The sequence below is a fragment of the Haplochromis burtoni genome, unplaced genomic scaffold (genome assembly GCF_018398535.1).
Source record: "Haplochromis burtoni strain Fernald_Lab_line unplaced genomic scaffold, NCSU_Asbu1 Contig_3, whole genome shotgun sequence".
Classification (NCBI taxonomy): domain Eukaryota; kingdom Metazoa; phylum Chordata; class Actinopteri; order Cichliformes; family Cichlidae; genus Haplochromis; species Haplochromis burtoni.
The window spans coordinates 5,464,101-5,488,922 of record NW_024582364.1 but is presented as its reverse complement, the minus strand read 5'-3'; the positions used below and the strand labels follow the sequence as shown (position 1 = coordinate 5,488,922).

General features: G+C 40.9%; 4 protein-coding genes across 6 annotated transcripts; 3 read left to right on the top strand and 1 right to left on the bottom strand.

The window, feature by feature from the left end:
• Positions 1-83: 83 nt before the first annotated feature.
• Positions 84-2,291, bottom strand: LOC102297031 (CCN family member 1). 2 transcript variants are annotated; one of them, XM_005912507.3, is made up of 5 exons: positions 1,982-2,291; positions 1,688-1,892; positions 1,246-1,593; positions 949-1,145; positions 84-867 (listed from the first exon to the last, which is right to left on the bottom strand). In XM_005912507.3, the coding sequence occupies exons 1-5, from the start codon at positions 2,021-2,023 to the stop codon at positions 547-549; spliced, it is 1,113 nt and encodes a 370-aa protein (XP_005912569.1). In that variant the 5' UTR covers positions 2,024-2,291; the 3' UTR covers positions 84-546. The 2 variants fall into 2 exon arrangements, with proteins under 2 accessions (XP_005912569.1, XP_005912570.1); XM_005912508.3 differs by having other exon boundaries at positions 84-849; positions 1,982-2,278.
• Positions 2,292-6,450: 4,159 nt separating this feature from the next.
• On the top strand, positions 6,451-8,934 carry bcl10 (BCL10 immune signaling adaptor). Its single transcript, XM_042220110.1, has 3 exons — positions 6,451-6,943; positions 7,342-7,630; positions 7,760-8,934. The coding sequence occupies exons 1-3, from the start codon at positions 6,893-6,895 to the stop codon at positions 8,164-8,166; spliced, it is 747 nt and encodes a 248-aa protein (XP_042076044.1). The 5' UTR covers positions 6,451-6,892; the 3' UTR covers positions 8,167-8,934.
• Positions 8,935-9,048: 114 nt separating this feature from the next.
• mcoln3a (mucolipin TRP cation channel 3a) lies at positions 9,049-15,633 on the top strand. Its single transcript, XM_005912513.2, has 13 exons — positions 9,049-9,297; positions 9,722-9,953; positions 10,047-10,214; positions 10,314-10,467; positions 10,698-10,779; positions 10,855-10,951; positions 11,059-11,158; positions 12,620-12,732; positions 13,622-13,771; positions 13,933-14,034; positions 14,138-14,260; positions 14,374-14,580; positions 14,702-15,633. Exons 2-13 carry the CDS (start codon positions 9,747-9,749, stop codon positions 14,837-14,839), a joined length of 1,641 nt encoding a protein of 546 aa, XP_005912575.1. The 5' UTR covers positions 9,049-9,297; positions 9,722-9,746; the 3' UTR covers positions 14,840-15,633.
• A 1,734-nt stretch (positions 15,634-17,367) lies between these two features.
• ssx2ipa (synovial sarcoma, X breakpoint 2 interacting protein a) lies at positions 17,368-24,693 on the top strand. 2 transcript variants are annotated; one of them, XM_005912514.3, is made up of 14 exons: positions 17,368-17,653; positions 18,472-18,604; positions 18,885-19,048; positions 19,223-19,432; positions 19,957-20,067; positions 20,166-20,301; positions 20,381-20,459; positions 20,549-20,729; positions 21,835-21,985; positions 22,122-22,258; positions 22,589-22,762; positions 22,860-22,977; positions 24,223-24,376; positions 24,531-24,693. In XM_005912514.3, the coding sequence occupies exons 2-14, from the start codon at positions 18,571-18,573 to the stop codon at positions 24,673-24,675; spliced, it is 1,794 nt and encodes a 597-aa protein (XP_005912576.1). In that variant the 5' UTR covers positions 17,368-17,653; positions 18,472-18,570; the 3' UTR covers positions 24,676-24,693. The 2 variants fall into 2 exon arrangements, with proteins under 2 accessions (XP_005912576.1, XP_005912577.1); XM_005912515.3 differs by having other exon boundaries at positions 17,369-17,653; positions 20,384-20,459.
• Positions 24,694-24,822: the final 129 nt, after the last annotated feature.

Sequence of the window (24,822 nt, the reverse complement as noted above, 5' to 3'; positions counted from 1 at the left end):
TGAAAATCGTTGCAGCAAAGACCCCCTGAGAATTTCCAGTTTTTCTCAAGACAAACTCTTAAGTAAGATAGTGGGGAACTGAATTGGTTTTCCGTGAATTTATTGGAGATTATAATCTGCTAACCATGAAATTAACAGTCTGTGTGTCCAGGCTTCAATCATATTTCTGTTTTGCATTGACAACCAATTACAGAGACCAGGACAGTAAACCAAAAGTACAGTTTTCCATGCTTAACATTAACTTTGCATTAAAATGAAAAAAGTATGAAACATAAATCCCTTTAAATAACACGAGTGCAGTGAATCAAAAGAAACAGCCACCGCGTGACAACACATTTAGCAGCTGCCATAACTTTGCACACTGCGATTTAACATGTTTTGTCATTAGAGGCTTAAATATTATTAAGTATGTACAAAGAATAAGCAGGAAAAACATTTTTTAAAATGCAGCATTCACCATTTAAAAGCAGCTTCACAAAGAAGCAAACCACAAGGCTCCAATAATATGAAGCAGAAGTCTTCTTGCGCTTAAATCAAGCCTTTCGGTTAAATTTTCAGTTTGTGGATGTCATCGAGAGGGCTGTAGAGCTCAGGTGTCTTTTTAGCGTTGTTGGAGCAGTTGAGATTACACTTGCACGATTCGATCGTCATCACCATCCTCCTGAAGGTCTCTCCGTTTTTGCACCGAAAATGGAGAGGCATTGTCCGGGTCCTGTGTGGCCTGCAGCATTGTCCGTCTGAGCAGGATCCACAGTACCTGCGCTGCAACTTTTTCAGGCTACGACAACCTGCGTATGACAGGTGAACTGGATGGCTCGCTTTTCCTCTGTGACTGCATTTTTGACCTTTCTGCAAGAGAGAATGTATCTAGGCTTTAGTCTTAACATGGATGGGTTCTCAGCCTCTAATGAAATAATCACTGTATATGTTCATCAGCATATGGTGTACCTTCGAGGTCAACTGTTTGCAGGGACGGATTTCACAGATTCGAGTTTCTTTCACCAGTTTGCACTGTTTGTTGCGGTTGGTCAGCCTCGTGGACACACCAGAGCCGCAGGATTTGGAGCAGGGTGACCAGGCTGTGGTTTGAGGCATGCACTGGACTCCTCTGGCAAACATGTGGTCCACTGAATAACTCCTGAAAGCTGTGCAGATGTTTTTAAGCAGATATTTTTTAAGTTAAAGGTGGGTTAAAATAATGAAAGCAAGCAAGACTTAAATGCAATAAATATCAAGACTGCTCACCAGGCAGAGACTTTGATTCTCCCCACACAGAGGTGAACTCGTTCTTTTTGGAGAGGTCGTCTTCAGTGGTTTTGACTTTGCTGAACTTTCTTCTGTGCTTTTTTATCATAGCGCTCTGTGCCTCTGTTTCCTCAGGGCAGACTAGTTGTTCGCAGCACCCTCCCGGTACCTTGACCCGTCTTAGTTTGGCACAGCCCAACAAGGGCAGCGAGAATTCACGTGGGCAGAGGGAGACACATCCGACTGCACCGTCGATGCAAGTGCACTGGTGTTTGCAGTTAGGATGGAAGGTTTCCCCATTCTGATAAATCTTGCTGTTGTACTCGCATGTTCTCCCGTTTAATTTGGCTGTTAAACAGAAGCAGGGAGAGGCTGATGTGATGAAAAGGGAAAAGGTGACAAAAACAAAAAAGATCAGAAAAGGGAAATGAAGTCAGCGTACCTCGACAGACTCCCTTATCCGACCCTCCGAAGTTGCACTCCAGTCCCTTCGCAGCATCGCATGGCTGTGTCTTGCTGCAGTCTTCAAAGAGCTGCCGGGCACAAACCTTACAGCATCCACAGCTGTCCAGCACGAGGCTGACGCTGTCTGCACATGTTAGGACTTCAAGGGGACACTGGCAGTCCTTCGGGCACGAGGCTAACACCTGAGGTTAGACCAAACATCCCACCTTTGTAATCAACATTTCTTTCACCCACAGAATATAACAGCAGGCATAAGACACCTTTTCCTCACCAGCGTAAAGCAGAAGATCTCGACGACAAAGACCTTCCACATCTTCTCCAGCTGAAGCAATCTCTCCTGAGTGAAAAAGAAAAACCAGCCTCCTTAATATCACTCAGCAGACCTGGCAGCGGGATGACGGCTGTTTGTTCTCCCTCTTTGAGAGTCCCCATCCCCTTTTATCCACTTCAAGCAGATCTGACGTAGACTGAAGAGGTGTCCCGAAACTATGAGAGGAATGCTTCTCCACACGTCCTCCCATAAGCCAAGCAGAAGTTTCTCCCTCCCTCCTCTCACACTCGCTGTGCCAAGAACCACCCTGTGCAGCTTCCACTCTGCCAGGGCTTTCTCTCCGGTTTTACTGTGTAATGCTTTCTCATTTCCAAAGAAAGCAGATATTTTTGACCATTAAGATTCTCCAGAAATAAAAGCTTACATAACATGCAAAACAATGGCATGGATAATTCTTTGATTGCAGTGCTGGGAACTGATTTTATTCTGTTTCGTGACACAATGATTGCATTATTCAGTCTATATCACTGTTATGAAGGAGCTCTTTTGCGCCTAACCAAGACTTTACCAGCTGGTGCTGGACCATATATGTATGTATACCTGGCAGCTGAAATGCATGTGAACATTGCTCCTTAAGGGATTTGACACCGGGCCACTGCAAGTTCTGACATAAATATTGAAGGAAAGCCACATATTTCTATGACTGACTGAATTTCTCCCTGAGCTGAAGCTCTGTTTAGACTGTTGCACGTTGTCTGCGAATAATGTTTGTATTTTCCAGCCTTGCTAGTGTTACAGGTTAAATTTCCCTTCAGTCACCCTGTAAGGGCGTGTGGATGGAATTGAGTTTAACTTCAAGATTTCACAATGAGAGACGAGAGCCTCCTGGAAATGTTTGAAACTTGATAATCCTCTGTTTAGTCTAAATCAGAGCAGTCAGAATGAGATGCTAGACAAAAAAAAAAAAAACAAGAATAAAAAGAAAACCCAAGCAATGCCTGAAGCAAAATTCCTCTCAGGATGAGCATTGCAGGTTTCTTTGAAATAGATGCCAGGGTAAAAAGCATCTTCTTCCATCCACATCAAAGAACAAAGGCATTTATAAGGGAGAGAATACCTTTCCTTTCATTATAACCTGTGAGAATAAGAGGCTGAGCAGAGCAGATTGGCACAGCCGCCGTCTTATCTAACTAAGGTTACAAAGGCCGGTCTGAGTCAGCGCCAGCTCCGGCAGATGAAGAGCGAACAAGCGGGAGCTTGGTGTGTTTACCGATGCCTGGAAATCGCTGACTGTTGTGGCTTGGTGTGGAAATTTCCTTCCAAAATTATAATATCAAGAATCTGCACAAACATGTTAGGTAAGAAGAACAGAGGCGGATGTGGAGGGCATGGTCATTCACGCTACACCAAAGTAACTGGTCTTTTCTAATGGGAAACTAAGCTTCTTTACACTAAGACTGGCCCATGTAAGATCAAAGATCTGCTCCTCGATGAGTTCAAATGAGTTTGACATCCCTGGCTTAAAGGAGTAGTCATCACTTTTTCGAGCAGATATCAGTGATGCTGAATATCTAATATGGCAGCAACTCAGTGCATATAGTAAGCAGAACGATAGTTTAGATATGACTGTTTCTGGAAGCCACTGAAAGTTTATATTTCAAAAAGAAATAATAAATAAAAAAGTGCCACGTTGTATTACAAGCTGAACTGATCACTGTAAGTGAAACCTCCGCCCTGCCTCAAATTTTCACATCATGTGCAAAAACAACAATCGATAAAATAAGACACTGACCCACGGGCATAAAATCAGTAGACTAAAAGTAGACAAATTATAAATAAGAAAATCGTATTAGAAAGTTCAATGAAAGATGATCAAATTCAAGGAACATCCTGGGCTTCTTACTACATTTTGCAAGATCCAGAGAAGCTTATTCATGTCTTTATGTCTCGCAGGGCTGCCTAATGCAAGGCTCTTTTTATTGTCCTTACTAAAAAGACTGTTAGACGGCTCTGATTCTCAGCTCCCTGCCTTGACTTCCAGTAAGGTACAGATTTCAAACAAACAGCCCTAAATATATATCTGAGATGCTTAATGAATATGAACCCAGTGGGTCTCAAACCTGGTTACAAGAGCAGACAGATGTGAAACTAAAGAGGGCTTTATATACGCGTCTTGCAAAGACGCGTATATAAAGCGTGCATTTTCTCATATCTTGCAATTCACTTAATGAGAGCGACATGTAATTACTTCAAAGTTATTGTGTTAGAGAGACCTTTTATCCTCCCACAGATACTTGATACAAGCCATGGGTGGACGTGCATTGCACAGTACTCTGCAGCGCCCTGTTAAAATTACATATCCCTGATACTTAATGGGATACACTCGAATGAGTAAGGTGGGTGGGCAGGTTATAATAGGCTGTGTGAAAAAAAGCTATAAAAGAAGTAATTTTGCATGGTTCTTCGACTGAAAAGCACAAATACCTCCTCACTTACGCATATTGTAAAACCACAGTGGATGCGAGGTCACGGTGGTGTCTTGGCTGTTACGTGAGAGTGGGTTTTGTGCTGATATGAATGAAAGTCCCGTCGGTGACATCATTTCTATAAATGTCTTCTTTTCTTTTGTGTCTGGCTCTGCACGAAGGGCACTCTGGAGTCAGCACACTGGGTTCATTTGAAACGCACAGCTGGTCATTTCCAGGCTGCTGAGCTCTGCTGTCCAGCATGAATGAAGGGAATTGTGGCGAGGACAAGTGGGCACGCATTGTCTGTTTCTGTTAACGCTCATTCCACATTTTTGTTTAACATCTGACATTCTCCTGCTGCGATGAAACAGCAGCCAGACAGCTGTGAGGGGCTTTAAATCATTATCGCTGCATGAGTCCTGCGATCTGATTTACAGTTCATATACATTTCTGCTTGCTGATGGTGTTTTCACACAGCACATACAGTACTACACTGCAGAGCATGACAAAACAAGCCTGATAACAATCTCCTCAGGGAGCGCCCATCCTCTCTTTGTGCTATTAGGGGGAAGTGAAAATCTGCATGCGTTCAGCCATTCTGTGATAGACTTCATGTTTACCAGAGTGTCAGATCACTTCTACTGCGCAGCAATTCACTTTGTATATGTGAACTTTGACCCGGTGTTCTCTCTGAACTGCTGGTGATTTTAATGCTATGACCCTTCAGCTTTATTTGTATATAAACTGTTCTGTGACCTAATCTATGATACAGGCTCTGCCTGCTGAAAATTTACATTGTGATCATCGCATTTCAAAGCTCAGTACTACACTTTAAAATGTGTCCAGCTGCATGACTGACAGTAACAGAAATATATTTACTCTAATTCTCCGAGTTACTGTGCAGATTTTCCAAACAAGACCAGCAAATCAACAGTTTACATAAAATCAGCTCCACCACAGCCAACTAACTTATTAAACCCTTAGTTGTTTGTGTAGTAGTAATAACCTTATTATTATAATTATTTTTGCAGATGCTGTTTCAGATTGTTTAGTTTGTGGTGCTGTTGATCTTGTCTTTGTTGCATTCTGAGCTTTTTTCCAAGGCTCTGTTCATCCAGTTTCTACGGAGGAACTTAGACTAAATATTAACAGTTTAAACTACAGACTAGAAGAGAACAATCTAATGTTCAGATGTCTTACGTCTTAGGTGCACATAAGAAACTGGCAGGCAAAGCTCAAACGTTTAATTTATTCAAATTTAAGGCGCTTGAATTTTCTAACACTATTTAACTTCTATGCTGTTTTTCACAAGGAAAATTTATCTGATGGCGACAGCTACTTTGCAGTGACTCCACATACAAAACATGCAAACAGATCGTAAAGCATAGACGTTTTTTGTGAAGCAACTGAAAAGCCCTGCATCACGTTAAAAAAGCCTACGTTTCACCTCAGATTTCCGTCATTACAATAAATCAGCAACAAAAATTCAGAAAAAATTATAAATTGAAATTGAAATTAACTGAGAGTTGCTCTGTACTTAAGTTACTTTGTAGATTAGAGAAATATCTTGTGCAGTATAGCCACACAGTACAGCAGGGGTGCCAAACTCAGCTTAGTTAATTGCCCACAAAGAGTAAACTAGTAAAGTAAAAAGCTCATATCCCTCCTGCTTCTTCAAAACCCTGCCAGATTATAAGTGGTAACATTTCACATTATTTTATTTTCTTATTTAATAAGCAACCTTGAGATCACATAAGAAAAATAACTGCAAAACTATGTCTCAGTTTTTCCACATTCATCAGTATTATGGGAGCCTTTAAGAGGGCCACTTCTGTGCCCTGGACCACATGTTTGACACCACTGGCCTATAGTTTACTGGGTGTATTTAGGCAAGTGTATCACTTACTTTTCTTTGAATGAATGCTGTCAGACTAAACTGCGGGGTATAGCAAAACCTGCCAAACGTGGTGTTTGTATGCGAGAAGGTCCAACAGCGCCACCTAATGGAGTTATCGAGAAGCGCGCGTGGCCATGGTCGGAAGTGCAGAAGCGCAAGAAGTCGCACATCAGAACTCAAAGCGAAGATAGTTGCTCAGTTTGGAGTTGTCCTGGTAAAACAGGAGAAATCTTGAGGTGAACGCGGACTTTTTTATTCACAGTTACCGGTTTAAACCAGCGCTGAGTGTGAAACCGACGTCTCTGCCGTGTGTTGACGTAGTTAAGCCTCGACACAATCAGGAAGTCCGGGGATTTTTTTTCCGTTGTTGAAACAAAAAAAGTTGAATGGATAGTCGACAGACCACCTTTTATCGATTAATAATAAGGTGTCAGCTTATTTAACTTCTATAATTTATTCGCTGTTGTGTTTTAATCCACCACTACGAGATTATTAAAATAATCTTCAGTCGTTACCACCTGGATTTTCACTTTGCGGGGGAGAGGGATGGATGCTCCTCACCTCACTGAAGATGAAATGGCAGAGATAAAGAAAGACGTGAGTATTATACTTCAGGCACGCTCTGGCTTCCTAACCGATGCCAGATCAATCTGATAAGGGGAGCCATGTGGAAACAGATTCACTGCTAAATATATATTTATGCTTTGCTTAGCGCTATAGGCCTATTAAAAGGAGGAAATGCCCCCACCACACCCTCTTTGTGCCCTCACAATTTCCACTTTCTGTAGGATTTAACAGCAGGACAATAAGATGGACGTTTAGGGCACATCTGGACACCCAGCTTTGTATGTGCCACAGAGAGAGCAGATCCAGGCCTGCTGTAGTCTTTGATTTGGGGGAAGGGGGGTGAACCCTGGACTGTGTGTTTCCTGTTCATTGACACCTCACTTTGCTCTCTTTTCATCTGCCCTCCGTGACTTCCTGTGGCTCTCCAGGTGCTGACCAGATTGCGGCACTACCTCTGCGATAAAATCAGAGCAGATCGCCACCTGGACTACCTGCGCTCTCGCAGGATCCTGACACGAGATGACGCAGAAGAGATCAGCTGCAGGACTACGCAGACCAAGAGGACGGCCGTGCTGCTGGACATACTGGCTGAGAACCCCCGCGGCCTGGATGCCTTGATCGAGTCGATCCGGGAGATGCGCTCGCAAAATTTTATCATCACAAAAATCACAGACGAGGTGCAGAAGGCCAAAAATGAGAAGATCGAGTCCCTCAGAGGTTAATACGTCCATTTCTAAAATAGTTGTGTGTCTGTGTGTATGTGTGTAATGCAAAAAAGTGCTTAATGCGTTTGTTCTTTATGACTTACAACTGTTCCCCTTTTTTTCCCCCTCTTCTATTACTCAGCGGCAGGAGCTTCCAGTTCCTCATCTGACTCCACTTTGAGCACTCCAACCTCAACCAGCGACCTCCCATCAACATTTTCAAACAACTCCACCTTGCTCTTTCACCCGGACAGCGAGAAAAGCCCTTCCAACTCAGATGTGGGCACCTCACTCGATCTGCTGTCTTCGCAAAAAGCTGGAGACTCCTCCGTGGCTTGCGCCAGCATCGCCACGCCTTCCACGACTTCATCCAGCCTCCCGAAACCCGGAGACCCCGGGGCGCCTCCTCTGCCGGACGAGGTAATGGTCGAGTCCCCCTCCAGCATAGATGCTGGAGCGCCGGGGTGCACTAGCAGTGGAGGCGATCCAAACTTCCAGCCCCTCCGGTCACGCTCCCTCACGCCAACTTCAACTAGGAGCATCTTTTAGGAGCATATCTCAATAAGACAGTTCTCAACCGGTTAAAAAGACAACCACAACACTCACTCTCTCTTTTTCAGTGATATTCGTGCCTTCGATGAGGCAGTTGGTGAGAAATTGCTGCACATGGGCATATACTGTATACTACCACTATATTAGCTAACTTTTAGAATGAAAATGGGGGCATTTTCTCATCAGCTAGGCTAACTTTTAAAGATTGTTTTTTTGTTTTTCAAATGGTGCCAATTTGTTACCAAACCAAACCCTAGGGTATGGAGATTGCCTAGTTTAAAATGGAAAATATGACTAAAATGAGACAACGGTGCCATCAAAGAAGAAAGAGGAAATCTGCGCGTGCATCAGATGCATTTCTAACGCGGTTAGATTTCCAGCGTGATGTGTCAGGAGTGAAGAAAATGTGACTCACCCTCTCTAACCTCTCCTACTCCCCTTCTGTGACAGGAGGTGTGATTTTTCTGATGAGCTGTAAAGGCCGAATGCAGTTTCTATGTTGTATACACTTGAACGACTACTTGAGCATATATATATATATATATATATATCCATGTGTGTGCGTATAAAGAGCCAGTCTTGGAGCAGAACTCCAGCTCATGTTTTTCTGTTGTTTGTTTTCATGTGTGTGCATTAAGTCATCAAGAATTTGCTTCATGTTTTTGTCACTACAATAGTCTTGAATTAGTAAACATAGTTTCAGTGACATCCTATTTCTTTCTTTATTCACTGGTCGTGTAATAATAAAACTAAAGGTTCTTCATATATGGACTGGGCTTGTGTTTCTTTTTTCCTTTTTTTCATTGTGTGGTTGATTTCCTGTAGTGATTATGAAAAATCTAAATGTTAGAGTGCCGATAATTGTTAAAATAGGGCATCAACTGTCGAGGTCAAAATGAAGTTATTGACAGGCCTCAACGTGTGTCGTCAGCTTCTGGGTGTGCAGACGTACTTTTTTTTACTTCTGGAAAAAACTGGAAAAGCTACAAGTGGCGCAGAGGAATGACAGTCATTGTGGTGACGGCTGCAGTGGTGACTGTATCACCTGGTTTTTCATACACCGCTGAGAAGCCCTGAGTGTTAGACTGGGTGAACTTTGGGTCGCTGGTGCTCGGCGAACGCTAACAGGTATTTAATTTATTATCATAATTATGTGTAGAGTGAAGTTTAACAAATGTAGTTGGCATCTGATTTAAAAAAATATATATAATTATATAACAACATCCAATATAAGCAGCTAACTTTTATTTATTAAGCAAAAATATGTGTAGTAATTGTTTTCACACACCTCTCAAATCTGTACATTTCTCTGCTCCCTGTTGCAGGAAGCCCTATGAGCTAAAATGGGCCAGTGTGTGGTAACCACACGGCTGTGGTTTTGTAGTGTGTTGTGGCTCAGTGTTGCATAATTAGTATGTATTGAAGTATAACAATTAAACTATAAAGAAGAGAATAGCAGCAGTGTACACAGGCTGGAGAACCAGTTAGATAAACATCAGGCTGACTGGAATGGCCAGATGCTTTCTTTATCTATTAAACATTTCTGATGCAGGTGTCACAAAGCTGCCTTCAGCCTAATGGAGGACTCCAAGCAGCTTTTGGCTGCCAGGTCAGAGGAGAGTCAGCGAAATGGCTGCTGCGGCTTAGATACAAAGACGGTGGAGGATTTTAGACGGAGGCTCAAATACTTCTTCATGAATCCCTGCGAGAAGTACAGAGCCAGGGGTCGGAAACCATGGAAACTGACGATACAAATATTAAAAATTGCAATCACTACTATCCAGGTAATCCTTTAGTTACGTGTGAATGTGTACAGAGGTCGGGAGCTACTTGTTTTTTACCTGTGAGACTTTCTTTCTCCCCCTGTTTCCAAACAGTTGGTGTCTTTTGGACTGAGTAATGAAATGATGGTGACTTTCAAGGATGAAAATTTGATGACATTCAGGAATCTGTTTCTCAAAGGATACAAGGATCACCGGCACGGAAGCCTTTCCCTTTATACCAAAAGAGATGTGAATGAGCACATTCACTACATTATCAACAGGGTACTGAAAGCTTTGTTTAATCACGTGGCATCTTCTATTTAATTCTAATTTTACACCATTAAAAGATGTTTTCTGTTTTCTCTTTGTCTGTTTTTTCAGTATACCAATCTCCAAAACCTGACTGTAGGTAATCTTGCATATGAGCTCATTAATGGCGACTACACTCCTCTGACTTTGTGTCAAGTGTTTTATAGAAACAGCACCATCGATCCTGAAAACGACACCTTTGATATTGATCCGCATATTGATAAAGGTACAAAAACATAACGTAGCTGCAACACTGTTTAAGTCAATGCTTAATATTCTGTGCAAGATATATTTATTGAAGCTGATTCGTGGCAAGAATGGAAAATAATCACACCGTGCACTTGTGACGTGAAAAGAGGAAGCTTGTTCTACTCTTCACGGGGATCTGTGCTTCATCGTTCCTCTGCGAAATAATACAAACTGAAATAACTTCTGAACACATTTTCTCCACCACAGACTGTATTTCCATACACCCTATGCAATCATTGAGCAACGACACTCTGGCAACGCATCCCAACTTCTCTTTGGATTTCAGAAGGTGGCTAAACTAAAAATATTGGTTTCATGTCCAATGATAAGAGTGTTGGCTGCTAATATATGTTTGTGTGTCCAGGCTGCTATCTGTGAACATCTACCTAACTCTGAAAACCATCAATCTGCAGACTGTGCGGCACCACGAGCTACCAGACTGTTATGACTTCCACATAGTGGTTGGTGACACTATCTGAAAAGTGCCACAATCTCAAAGATATATTTTCTATAATATTTTAGAAGATTTTACAAGCTCAGTGACGAACCATCCTTTGTTTTTACACAGATCGTTTTTGACAATCGTGCACACAGCGGAAAGATAAAGGTTGATATTGAAAATGATGTTAGAATTTATGAATGCAGTGACTGGAACGTGGAAGGCACATGTGAGTAGAAATAGTACTGAGAGACACCAGGAAGCAAAATATTTGTTAGTGTTAGTCAAACGCCAGCAGGGGGCACAGAAACACTTTTCTACTTTTCATAATACAGCTGTGTTCAGACTCATAGGCATGAATGTCATGGTCATTTTGTGCTTTTGATGATTTCTTTGAGGTCTTCTTTTTCCAGGGTCGAATGAGAATTGGATACAAAAGGATTTTTTTGGTCAAAAGTATAATAAGTGGTGCAGAAAGTTTTACATCAGCATGTACTGAGAGGGTGTTGACCAAGAAAGAAGCTACTGTTCCCAAATCAACACCTTTAAGAAAACCCAAATGCATTCTGGAGAAAAGTTTCAGATGTTCAGACCAGATAGACTGACCTATTTGGCCACAGTGGTGAGGGGTAAGTTTAGAGGAATAAAGGTGAGACTTTCAAACCCAAGAACAGTGTACCAACTGTTTTTCCTGCCACTGGTACTGGTACATTGTACAAAATGGGTAGGATAATTATAATGATGGAGAAGCACATCCAAATTCTTCAACGTCACCTCAAATCGACAGGTAGATAGTTGAAACTTGGGCACAGTTAGGTGTTTCAAAAGGACAAACACATCAAACTGGTTTTGGAATGGATAATATAGATCAGCGGTCCCCAACCCCCGAGCCTCGGACCAGTCCATGAGTCGTTTGGTACCGGGCCGCGAGAGTTGAGGCTCAGGTGTGAAATGTATGGTTTTCAGGGTTTTTATCGGTTTTCAGCGTTGTTTTGTTATCGTTTTTATTGTTAACTCGATTTTCCTGGGTCTTTTCACGTGTGTTATGAATAAATCTTCTTTTTTTCGATACCGGTACTAGTTTTATTTTGTTGTATTTATCCGAGACACCTTAAAGGCCGGTCCGTGAAAATATTGTCGGGCATAAACCGGTCCGTGACGCAAAAAAGGTTGGGGACCGCTGATATAGATGATAATTTCATTTCTCATTAGAAATTTTTGGACTATGCTTGAAAGCTGGGCTCATGTCATGAAACCAACCAATTCAAATGAACCCTACCAATTCTGCAAATATGCTCACATATCCAGCCAGAATTACACAAGAAGCTTGTTGATGGCTAACAGAAGCATTTATTTGAGGTGCAACTCACTGAAGGACATTTAAACAAATATTAGTGGGGGTGTGTGTACATGTTTGAGCTGCTATGTCTAACTTTGACCCTATGTGGATTTGAGAAAATCCAATGTAAATCCAATGTCGTACGCTGTACAATCGTTCCACCCTGGAAAACAAACAGTTCAATCAAATCACTAAAAACCCCAAATTACTATGACATCCATGCCCATATTGAGTGTTCGTAATCTTTTGATTGCAACTGTACCTGCATGATCCAAGAAATGACAAAGGTTATGTCTCAGTTTTATAGAGACAGAGCCCCAAAATATTAACACCTGACCTCAAATGTTCTAGCTGGGAAGAACGATTATCTCCTCTTGTCGTTTGATTCTGTGGTCTTCCTCGCCTGTTTCGCCTCTCTCATCCTCTGCATACGATCTGTCGTCCATGGCATCCAGCTCCAGTTTGTAAGTATCACCACAGAAATACTTTTAGCATCTGGCTCAGTTAAGACACTAAACAGCACCTGAGGCAGGCCATAATTATAGTTGATGAGGTCAATCAAGTAATGTTCTCTATACTTTTGGTGAGGGGCTTTACATACTGGTAACATGATGTAGTTTTTAAGAAGAGCACATATAATTTTGTGAAAAACTCTTGAGCCACCTTTCATTTCTTTATATTTTGCGGGGAAAATGGGACATAGGTGCAGAGATTTATGGAAACATACAAACATGTTGGCATGACCACCTTTATTCTTCTGTCTATCAAGATGATTTGACACCACCACTTATTTTCAGTCCAGTCCTTCTGTAATTTGGCATAACTCTTGATAGCCATGCTTCCACCTAAGACTGTTTCTGATGAGGCTAGATGCACTTTCAGATATTGTTCTTCAGCTCTAGATAGTTTTAGGCCTGCCACTTCTTTTCTTTTCCTGTTTCCTCAGATTTTTAGGGATACACTGCACACCATAAAGAGATATCCCAAATTATGGCATAATAGCTCTTTAGAAATCACCTTGTTATTGCAAAAATATATTTAATGCCCGTCAAACTGTGTTATCTTTGTCATTTTTTGTAAATTCAACTTATAAAATGGGAACAATTGATGTGTGACATGTTTTAACAGACTGCCAATGTGTGAAGATACAATTTAAAATTTATTCAAAGGTGTTTGATATGTGTAGACCCAAAACCATAGTCGGGTGACTCAAGATTTTTGCATAGTATTGCTTTATAGTATTAGCTAATAGACTAAGCATGTTAAAATGTGCCTGTTTCTACTGCCTGTAGTAACATCTCATTAGCTGACTTGTTTGACAGTCTGTTTGTTTGATAAATTTCTCATATGTAGGAGTTCAGCATATTTTTCAGTGCCTACTACAATAAAACTGTGTCCTGGTCAGACCGCATGGAGTTTGTGAATGGCTGGTACATCCTCATTATTGTCAGTGACATAATGACCATCACTGGATCAGTGCTGAAAATTGGAATACAAACAAAGGTTTTCTCTTTTTTTCTTTTAGAAATCAGTGAATATTTTCTAAATGGTCTGAAATCAGTATGTAAAAACACATATACTTGGCCAATAAACACGATTCTGATTCTGATGTAAAGGGTTGCAGAATTATCAAATTTATCAGTAGTATTTTTTTTCTTTTGCAGTTCTTAACAAACTATGACGTCTGCAGTATCTTGCTGGGAACAGCCACGATGCTTGTCTGGGTTGGTGTGATTCGTTACCTGAGTTTCTTCAAGAAGTACAATGTAAGACTTTCCTAACAGTGCCTAATAAAAAATGCTTTATACAAACAAAGAGCAAATGCATTTCCAGAGGGACTGGCATTTTTTCTTCTTCTTTTTGTTTTAGATCTTAATCTTAACCTTGAGGGCGGCATTGCCCAACGTGTTTCGATTCTGCGTCTGTGCAGCCATAATCTACCTCGGGTACTGTTTCTGTGGGTGGATCGTCCTTGGACCTTACCACGACAAAGTATAAACACTTCAATTCATATTACAGTACAAACATTAAGGTGATCTGTTCCGACATGATTTCCAGAAACATGATGTCAGAATGTTAATCGTTATTTAAACATTGTTTTACAGTTCAGAACACTGGCTAAAGTGACAGAGTGCCTCTTCTCTCTCCTCAATGGTGATGATATGTTTTCCACCTTTCTGAGGATGAGAGACAAAACCTACATGGTGTGGCTCTTCAGCAGACTCTACCTCTATTCCTTCATCTCTATCTTCATCTACATGGTGCTCAGTCTGTTCATTGCTCTTATCACTGACACGTACGAAACCATCAAGGTCAGTCCGAGCCACCCTGATATTTGATATCCTGCAGGGATGTAATTTACTGTTGAATTTGAGCATATTTCATTTATTTATGTATTTATATATTTATTCTTATAATGGTTCTTTTTTTCAGCATCATCAGAAAGACAAGGAGCCAGTGTCCCAGCTTCAGGCCTTCATTGCAGAGTGCATAGATCAGCCTGAGTCTGGACGATACCAGAATACTGACGAGTCGACCTGCTGCATGTTTTCAAGTGGTTGCTTTGGATAACAGGGTGTAGTATCATCTTTTTGCCAAGTGTGAGCAACGGGTTGCCCTCATGTGACTGCAAAATGCCCCACAGGGTCCTGAGAGTCTGTATAGAGCCTTTGTTAACACTATTGGGTGATAGTGATGGAATATCTTCCAACTTAAACAGATGTACTTTTACTTGAGTTCTGACTTTTTTAGAACTAGTAAATTAGCAAAGTTCCTATGTTAAGGACATGCTGATATTATATGGCCACATTATAAACCAATGTAACATCAATATCAAGCATTGCCGTATAAATATGTCAAATAATATTCTCTTCTTGCCAGTGTTGCATTCAAACATGGAGGGCAGATGTCTCAGACATTAGTGGAGAAAAACACTAAGAAGAACTTCCTTCTGGCTACACAACAACGATGTAACTTGGCGATCTTTTATATACAAGCACTTAAGGAGAAAATTTAAACATCTTTCTATTTTCATAATCATTTATCCAACTTGGAGTCTTCCTACCCTAGCTGACATTGGTTGAACAGTGGGGTTCACCCTGGACAGGTCGCTAGTCCATCACAGGGTCAACACAGAGAGAAAAACAATCATTCACACTCACATTAGCACATATGGCCAATTTAGAATCACCATTAACCGAACAAGCACATCTTTGGACTGGGAGTAAACTGGAGCACTTGGAGGAAATCCACATAGGGAGAACATGCAAAGTCCAACAGAGGGTACAAACCCAGAACCTTCTCACTGTGAGGAAACCATGCTAAAAGATGCAACTCTCAAATAAACTTCACAACTTAAATGCAAAGTAAAGTGAAAGTGAATTTCCTGAAACGTAATTGCTTTTCATCTCTTTATTTTGTGCTGAGCACAGTTTTTTTTGTCATCAATACAGAAGCATATCCTATGACCTGTATAAATTACTTTGTGTATTTTTGCTATACTTGTATTTTTTCTTTTGCACAAAATGTCAAATTGAGCACCTTATTTAGATAATAAAGTTTGAATTTCAGTACTGAGAGCTTCTTAGGAGTAGTCATGTCCCTTCTGGATATATTTCAGCGCACCTTTAGCCATAACAGTGGCACCTATTTTAAATTTAATCTGACTTTTTTCTCACAAACATGGTCGGCAAAATATCTGAAAATAAAACATTTGTTTCAGCTGAATTAATTTTACCTCACAGCACTTATGACATGTGCCAATGATGTCTCTGAACCAATCATAGCACAGAAGCAGCTCTTATAAAGTCATCAGTGACCTTAAGATCAGCAGATCTTAGCTCTGTTTGATCTCACTGCTGCTTTCAACACTGATGATCAGGACATTTCAACTCAAAGACTTTATGATCCAGTTGATTTAACGGGTTCAGATTCTTAATTGGGTCTCATTGTATTGTACCTAAAGGCTCGAGGTTTTTTTGTTTCAATTATTTGATTTAGATCTGCATAAATGAACATTCAATCAGGAGTTCTACAAGGGTCTGTCCTTGGCCCATTACTCTTTAACCTTTACATACTCCTGCTTGGTATTACCATAGAGAATAATAATATATCCTATCATTCTTATGCAAATGATACTGATGTGCCTACCTTGTTCCTCTGATGATTTAACCCCTGTACATAACCTAATAAGCTTCTCTGATGACATTAACTACTGGATGTCTACAAACCTTTTGAACAGAGCTGAACAGAGACAAGACAGAAATATTTGTTGTTGGTCCAGAAAGTCAGAGACAGAATTTTTTTTTTTTTTACACTAATCATCTCTTTTGCGAATAAGTTGAGAATCCTTGCATTATTTTGGACAATGATCTTAGTTTTGATAATCATATTAATAAGGTTATCAGAAGTGCTTTCTGTCACATATCAAAAGTTAGAAAATTCTCAAACTGGCTCAGGGAAATTGGTCCTTATAGTCAAATCAAGAAGTTTAGACTAGTGAAATACACTATTTGCAGGATTATCCAATTTATCAGTTGTACAGTTTCAGCTCGCCCAGAATGCAACAGTTAGAGTCCTTATGCATACACAGAAATTTGAACATATACTTCACTATTGAAGTCACTACACTGGCTCTCGGTTCAACACAGAATTTCCTTTAAAATCCCCTTTATGAACTAATCCTTCTGTTAGTTCATAAAGCTCTCAATGGTTTGGCCTCCGGGACATCTCAGACGTGTTTAACCCAAACAGACCTGCAGGACATCAGCTGTTGCCCTGTTCTTTGGGAGGAGCTGAGTGCTGACCTGAAGTGACTCTGTCACTCGCATTTTACTTTTTTGTAAAGTTCTACTGTCTTGTTTTCATTGTCTTGAGACATTATCTTCTATTTCAAGCACAATGAGTCTATGTGTAATGACAATTAATTTGGCAGCTCTATATAAATAAAGCCGTCAAAACAGGCTTTATGTGTAGTAATACTTCCTGCAGCCACAGGGGGCGCTGCAGTGACATTTATGACACCTGACTGTGGCACCTGACGGCATTTCTCATTTGCATAATGTACACCCAATGCACGGCCCTCATACTGGTTGCCTAACAACGGTGCCACCAATAACAATGCAGTTTCATTGGACGACAGCGGAGGAATAGACTTCAAAAAAAAAAAAATACAAACGCCGCAGCAGCCAGAGTCTGCCCATTAACCTGTGGAGGTATTTTCTGGGCTGTGTCGGGAGTTTTGATACTTATTGCCGCTGTTGACAAGATGTTGACTGGAGTCTACACTGGAGGTGGAGGTGTTTTCAGGGAAGGAGTGTATTAACCGTGCCAGCAGCAGCACGGAGCTAAACTGTTGGATTTAGTTGACCCGTTTCACGCCCTTGAGTGAGTATCTTTGTAGTGTTGTCAGGTTAGCATGGCTATTATCCTGTTGGCTAACTAACATCACGGGGGAGACACGGCATGCGTGAACGTTATTTATGCTTAGCAGCGTTAAGCTTCTAAGGTATTTCTCTATTGCCATGTAGAGGTCTAGCAAACGACACAGCAAAGTAAGCAAGCATGTTTGCTGGACTACGTACGTTTAAGCAGCTCCTGACGTTAAGCATTGAGTGCGTCACGTCGTAGCACGTCTGACTTTATCGCCTCCTCAGTGTGTGTATTTCTAGATAAAAGCTGTGTAAACTCTCTGCTTCATTAGATAAACTGGGAAGAGTTGGCTTGTGAGGCAGCAGGCATTTCCCATGATTGGTGGTTGCGTCCAACCGTTTTTACACGCCCCAGCTTTTCAGTGCACCGTTTTTTCTTTTTATTCATCAACACAATGAAACTGTACCTGAATGCAAGTCACGGCATTAAGGCTGTGGGAGTGGCCCCTTTAGTTTAGTGTGTGGTTCACCCTGTTTCACCGAGCATGTCAGTGATTAAAGTTAAAAAACAAACACGTAGAACAAATGAGTCTGCCAGATTTACTCTCTGTAATGGATTCTCTTATTTTTATCTCTGTAATCCTTTGGTTTGAGGCTCAGATCATCTTACAGCCCAGCAGTTTGGATGCCAGTAACCAATAGGAGCACCCTCCTAAAACCCATTCGAATCCCCCTCCAAACCGGCACACATCTGACAGTTAATCCTGTGAGGATGAAGCTTCGGCTCAGATTATCTGTTGCTGGTCTGTCTCATGACTTGATGCTCTGTTGCAGCGCTCTGTTCCAGTGCTGTCCTCTGATCCACAACCCCCGGCTGCTTAATCCATCTCCCTGGTGACAACTTATGACCTCGTGTCCTGATGTGTTGGTGATATGGGAGAGTGGTGGACAACTGAGGCATCAATGGGTAACGTGTGTGTGTGTGTGTGTGTGTGTGTGTGTGTGTGTGTGTGTGTGTGTGTGTGTGTGCTAAAACGATGCATTTGATAGAGCGCTTCAAGAATAGCAAGTCCCATTAGCTTTTTTTTTTTTTTTTTTTGGAGGGGGGCTCTTTAGAGGTGACCCACATTTTTGTTCTCATTTCTCATCTGCAACCTAATTCAAGCCTCTCTTTAGAGGAAGAGAGCAGTAGATGTAATGTTTCCACAGTTTCAATATTTTTCCCTTTCTTTGTTCTGTGTTTACAGAAAACTATGAGATATCCAGCATATCACATGTTACGATGTCACCCTCGAGACAGAACAGCTTTGTGTCATCGTACTCGTTTCCCTTGGCAAAAAGCTCCTACAGTGTAATAAGTGCCTTTTGCACAGAGGATAACATTCTTCAGTGCATTTCATACATCAATCAGGTATGGAAGGCCCTAGGTTTATTATTATTATTATTATTATTATTATTATTATTATTATTATTATTATTATTATTACTACTTCTTGAAGTGTTTGGTTTATATGCAAACGTTTTATTGTCTCCAAAAAGATAACCCCTAGACAAGGACATACTTTTAATTTCCATCCCCCCACAGGAGCTCGCCTCACTGGGCCTCTCCTCTACGTATATTGAGGCCACCTCACCAGAGGGGACTGGCCTGAATGCAGTACCGGCTCTGAATGCCATGTATGAGCTGCTACAGATTCACAGGCGAACTATGAGCACTGTAGAAGGGCTTGAGAAAGAGCAGCTAAAGAAATCCAGCACCATGGAGCTTATGCAGACGAGCAATACCAGACTCAAGGCATGTATAACCGCTGATCTTTCTTTTAATGTACTTCCAAGAGAGAAAGTGTCTCTTTCGTTTCTCTGTGGAGCCAACATTTTATTTCTTCGGGCTATAATCTGCATACAGATGTCTTGGAGTAAAGGTGGAGTAATGCAGTGTCACATTTTTCACCTCTTAGAGATATGAAAACACGGTAGTGTGTATACACTTTGAATATCCCCACTGAACATTGTCAGTCAAGCAAAGACAGACCTTTTAGAGCTGTGTGCTGGGAGGTCTTGACGTGCTTTCTGTCACTTTGATGGTATCTGGTTGTGATGCATAGTCCCTCTGTTTTGTTTTTTTGTTTGTTTGGTTTTTTTCTAAACATGCTGCTAGAAAAAATAAAGGTCATTTGATTCACATAGAATTTCATTTGATTATTATTTATTTGTAGTGTTTTTGTTTTTTTTTAGTTTATTAGATTATTTAATTTGATTTATAGAAAATCTTCAGACGGCACATAACAGTTACGTCATGTATCATGTGTTTCCTTCCAGGATCAGTTGGAACTGTCAATAAGGGAGAAATCTGGTCTGCATGAAATGGAGAGGCAGCTGCAACTGAAAATTAAGACTTTGCAGAGCTGCTTAAAAACAGAAAAGGATGAGGTAAAGCTTCTTCTTACACTGTGGTTTTGTTACTAATACTAGTTATTTCAGGATGCAAAAACCTGACAGCTTGTAAATAATCAATTATTTTTGGACAGGTCCAGAAGCTCCAAAGTATCATTGCTAGCCGTGCCTCTCAGTACAGTCATGATGCCAAAAGAAAAGAGAGAGAAGCTGCAAAGCTCAGAGAGCGCCTCAGCCAGCTGCTGGTTGACAGAAAGGATAAGAAACTAGGTAAATGTGCTTAACTTAAACAAACAATGATTTGCATAATTTTGTGTCAGTTCTGTTGGATTTTCTCTTTTTCCTCAAGTAGCTATCGATGTACTGAATTCCTTGGGACGGTCAGATGGGAAAAGGGGTCACTGGAAGACTGCAAAAGCGACAGCCAGGTATTTTGAAAGTGAAATTCATTTAACCATGGAAACTGAAAAATGTGTAGTATTAATTGCATAAACTGATATGTCATTGATTTCTGCAGCCACGAGGGTGAGATGTACAAGTCTTTGCTCAGTGACTACGAGGCAAGTCAGAAGTCTTTGATGCTGGAGAACGCTGAGCTTAAGAAAGTCCTCCAGCAGATGAAGAAGGAGATGATTCATATCCTGAGTCCACGCAGTTCTTCTGGCCGAGGAGCCACTGCTGATGACAGCCAGGAGCAGGTATTTGAGAGAGAGACACACACACACACACACACACACACACACACACACACACACACACACACACACACACCTCTGGTAGATGGGTTTGAAAAGATTGATGGTTCTCTTATGGACAGGAAACCATCCAGATGGTGACTCATGAAGCTGTTCAGGGCTTTGTTGTAAATTACTTTAGATCATTAGAGGTGGGAATCAATATGATATTATCACAATATTATTGTGAATTTTTATTTTATTTTTTTAACGCTATACTGTATGTTGCTATCAGTCTGCAGTCGGATAGGGTCAAGTTGGTAATCGCATGCAATAAGTTCCTGATGAGACAGAAACTAACTGTGATTGTCAAAAATATCACTTCTAATCCTGTCTATAGAAAGTCACATTTAACTATTACATTTCCATTGGCAGCTGGTTGAGTCAAATTCTCTCGAGTTGTGCTCACTGACAAAGCCTCATTCAAATTGATGGAAACAAGGTAGCAGTTAGTCTGCATTTAGAAATTAGACGGCATTTATTTGAAGGTTTTCAAATAAATGCCGTCTCTCCTAGAGTGATTTCAGTCAATCAAGTCAGACTGCAACTGTTTGTAGAAAGGTTACCTCGTATAAGTTGAGATGAGCCCCCTTATTCATAGCATTTTCATTTATTTAAAATGTCGATATTTGGTGTCACTGTATCGATACAATATCGCCATAGAAAATATGTTCCTACATACGTACGCACATGTGGTAGTGACGAGAATCCCTGAGAGTATCTGGGCAACAACAAGGAATGAGACGCCATCTTGTGGTGTTACTTGGTGTTGAAGTAGAATATTTAACAAAGCAGACCAATACGTTGTCTTACACAAACTTGACAAATGGACTCAGTCAATACACCGATAGATCATACCTGTAAGCGAAAGTGGTACAATGCTTTAGTCTTGTTACCATATTAAATTGTTGCTTTTGTTTGTTTTTTGCATAGAGATACTTTCAAAATACAAAGAGCACTAAAACTGGTCCATAAATGTTTACCAAAGTATTAGAAATGACATGTCTGAAGTTCAGATCTCCTGATTTCCTCCTTTTAAGCCCACGATATTGTTTTGGCTGATTTGCAGCATCATGATTCAGATGGGGAGGAGAAAACAGGAGACACCAGCAGAGAAACTCTGGATCAGTCCTGTGAGCATGCCAGGGAGCAGCTAACAAACAGCATCCGTCAGCAGTGGAGGAAGCTGAGGAACCATGTGGAGAAATTAGACAGCCAAGGTAGATTCGGCATAGACACAATGGCACAACTTTAAACATTTTTCATCTGCAAAACCTTTCTTATGTAGCTGAATGTGTCATGCCTGGAAAGAAACCAAAATTATCAGCTTATCCATTTGGTTTTTTGTTTGTCAAGTCTCTCAAGTGCAGAATCAGCTGGAGTCTAATAAAGAGATGATACCTCTGGAAACCCACGAGGATGAGATGGAGAGGATGAGGTGTGAAGTCCAGCAGTGCAAAGAGTTCATTCATGCACAACAGCAGCTACTTCAGGTCAGCATCTGATGAGAGGCAGTCAGTGTGTTTACAAAGGGGGCGGACATGTGTGTGCACGGGTTCTTACTATCTTGGTGGGGACCAAAATCCAGGTCCCCACGGGGTTGGAGGCATTTTTCACACTTAAAATATGGTTTTACTGTCAAGGTTACAATTGGGCTATGGTTAGGTTTAGGCTAAGGGTTAGGGTAAGCGGCTAGGGAAAGCATTATGTCAATGGGATGTCCCCACGAGGATGTTTCTGGCCTGTTAGTCAGTATCAAAAATGATTTAGGAACATTAAGAAATAATGTGCTATCAAAGGAATAACCACTCCTGCTTTTGCAGCAACAACTCAACACCTCGTTTGACGATGAGACTGCCGCTCTCCTTAATGACTGCTACACACTGGAGGAGAAGGAGCGTCTCAAAGAGGAATGGAGGCTCTTTGAAGAACAAAAGAGAAACTTCGAGAGGGAGAGAACGAACTTCACCGAGGCTGCTATTCGTCTGGGCCGAGAGGTACTGAAGGCTTCTGATTTGGTCCCGTAGTTAAATTGAGCACACATTGTGATGTTGGTGCATTTATTTCTTTGGAATCGTTTTTTTATTTCGACAGAAAAAGGCCTTCGAAGAGGATCGCGCTTCATGGCTCAAGAATCAGTTTTTGAATTTGACTCCCTTTACAGACCGAAGGAGATGCTCCTCATCAGATGGTCACAGTGCCTTATCAGTTAGTAAGTTGGTGCAATTTAAATTAAGGTGCTTTCTGGAGTGGGTGGTTGAATGACATAGCCTCTCAGTGGTTAAATGTTTTACTTACTAAAATTGGGCACAATTGCAACCCCATTTCTGAAAAAGTTGGGATGTTGTGTAAATGCAAAGAATTTATTTTATTTATTTATTTTTAATTCCAGATTTTTATTCAGGGTAGAAACAACGACATAGAAAGCATCAAATGTTTTAAAATGGACAATTGTAAGAAAAATATTCACTCATTTTGAAATTCGATGCCATTAACAGTTTACCACTGAGCAGCATCCCCTCTTCTTTCTATCAATCGTCCATAAAATCTTACAAGAGAACAGTTTTCCGCTTTGCCCACAGTCCATTTAAAAGCGTTTTAATCCATAGAAGATGTCAGCATTTCTCGATCGTGTGCAGATATGGTCTCTTCTTTACATGATGGAGCTTCCACCTGTATTTGTGGGAGGCACAGCAAACCATGAGAGATTTCTGGAAGTTTTCCTGAGCCCGTGCAGTGACTTCCATGACAGAATCGTATCTGATTTTCATGCAGTGCTGCCTGAGAACCCAAAGATCAGACATCCAGTGTTTTCAGCCTTGTCCCTAGCACACAGATTTCCCCAGATTCCTCCAATCCTTTCAATCTCATTTACTGTAGATGATGACATATTCATGGTCTTTGCAATGTTATTTTAAGGAACACTATTCTGAATTTTGTGAACCCATTTCCATCTTTCCTTTCTAGAAACTCAGCCTCTCTAAGACGCACTTTTTCTTTTCTTTTTTTTTCTTTTTTTTTTTTTTAAATGCACTCCATCATATTTCTGTTACTAACTAACCGATTTACTTGCGAAATGTTCCTCCTGCTGTTCTTTAGTACCACCTACTGTTCCAATCTGTTGTGGCCTCTGTCTGAGCTATGAAATGTGTCACTTCCATCAAATTTAAAATGAACCAATATTCCCCCCCCCCTCAGTTTAAACACTGGATCTGTTTCCTATGTTCTATTGTGAATACAATTTATGAGCTATCCAAATCATTGCACAGCTCCACAATATCACATCGCCAAGTCAGTCTTGTTTATTCAGTACCATCTGCTTGGGGACATCAGTGTGAAAACTACAAAAACTTGGTGTAAGAGAAAGACTAACAAATAATCATTTTCTAATACTGCATATGAACACCTAATGCATTACCAGAAAACTGTTGTCCTTAAAACACGGTCTGTATTGCAGGAAGTGAGCCAGAGATCAGGAGGTCTTCAGTGAAAGCTCAGCTGGCCAAATCATCTACCTACACAACGTTCTCCACTCCCAGATCTTCACAAAGTGCTGCTGTGCCATCAACTCCTGAACTTTACCGGACACTCCGCTTAATACCAGAAAGCAGGTATTAGTGAGTTACTAGATAACTGTTTTCAGGGATTGCATTTCATTCATGCAGTGAAATGCTCTGCACGATATTAAATGTGAATGTCTTAACAACAGATGCATGAATCAGTGAGGATAAGAGACTCTTAGTGTATATATTTTTCTCTTTTTAGTTCCACCAGACATTCAAATCGAGGACTCTGGCAAGAGTGTAGCACCATTGAAGATGGAGATAATCGGGTCAAGGCAAAAAACGGAGGTCGATGCAGTGACTTGAGTATTTTCTCTATGGGTGAAGATGAGAACAGCCTCAATTAAAGAAGAACTTTTAAGTGCCTTTTTTGTTTTTATCTCTGCAACAAAGTTTAGTTTCAATCTGTGGCTGAAATCCATCAGCTCTGAGCAATCATTTTTCAATGGATGTGCACAGACAATTCACCAAAGCTTGATCACACAAGAAAGCAC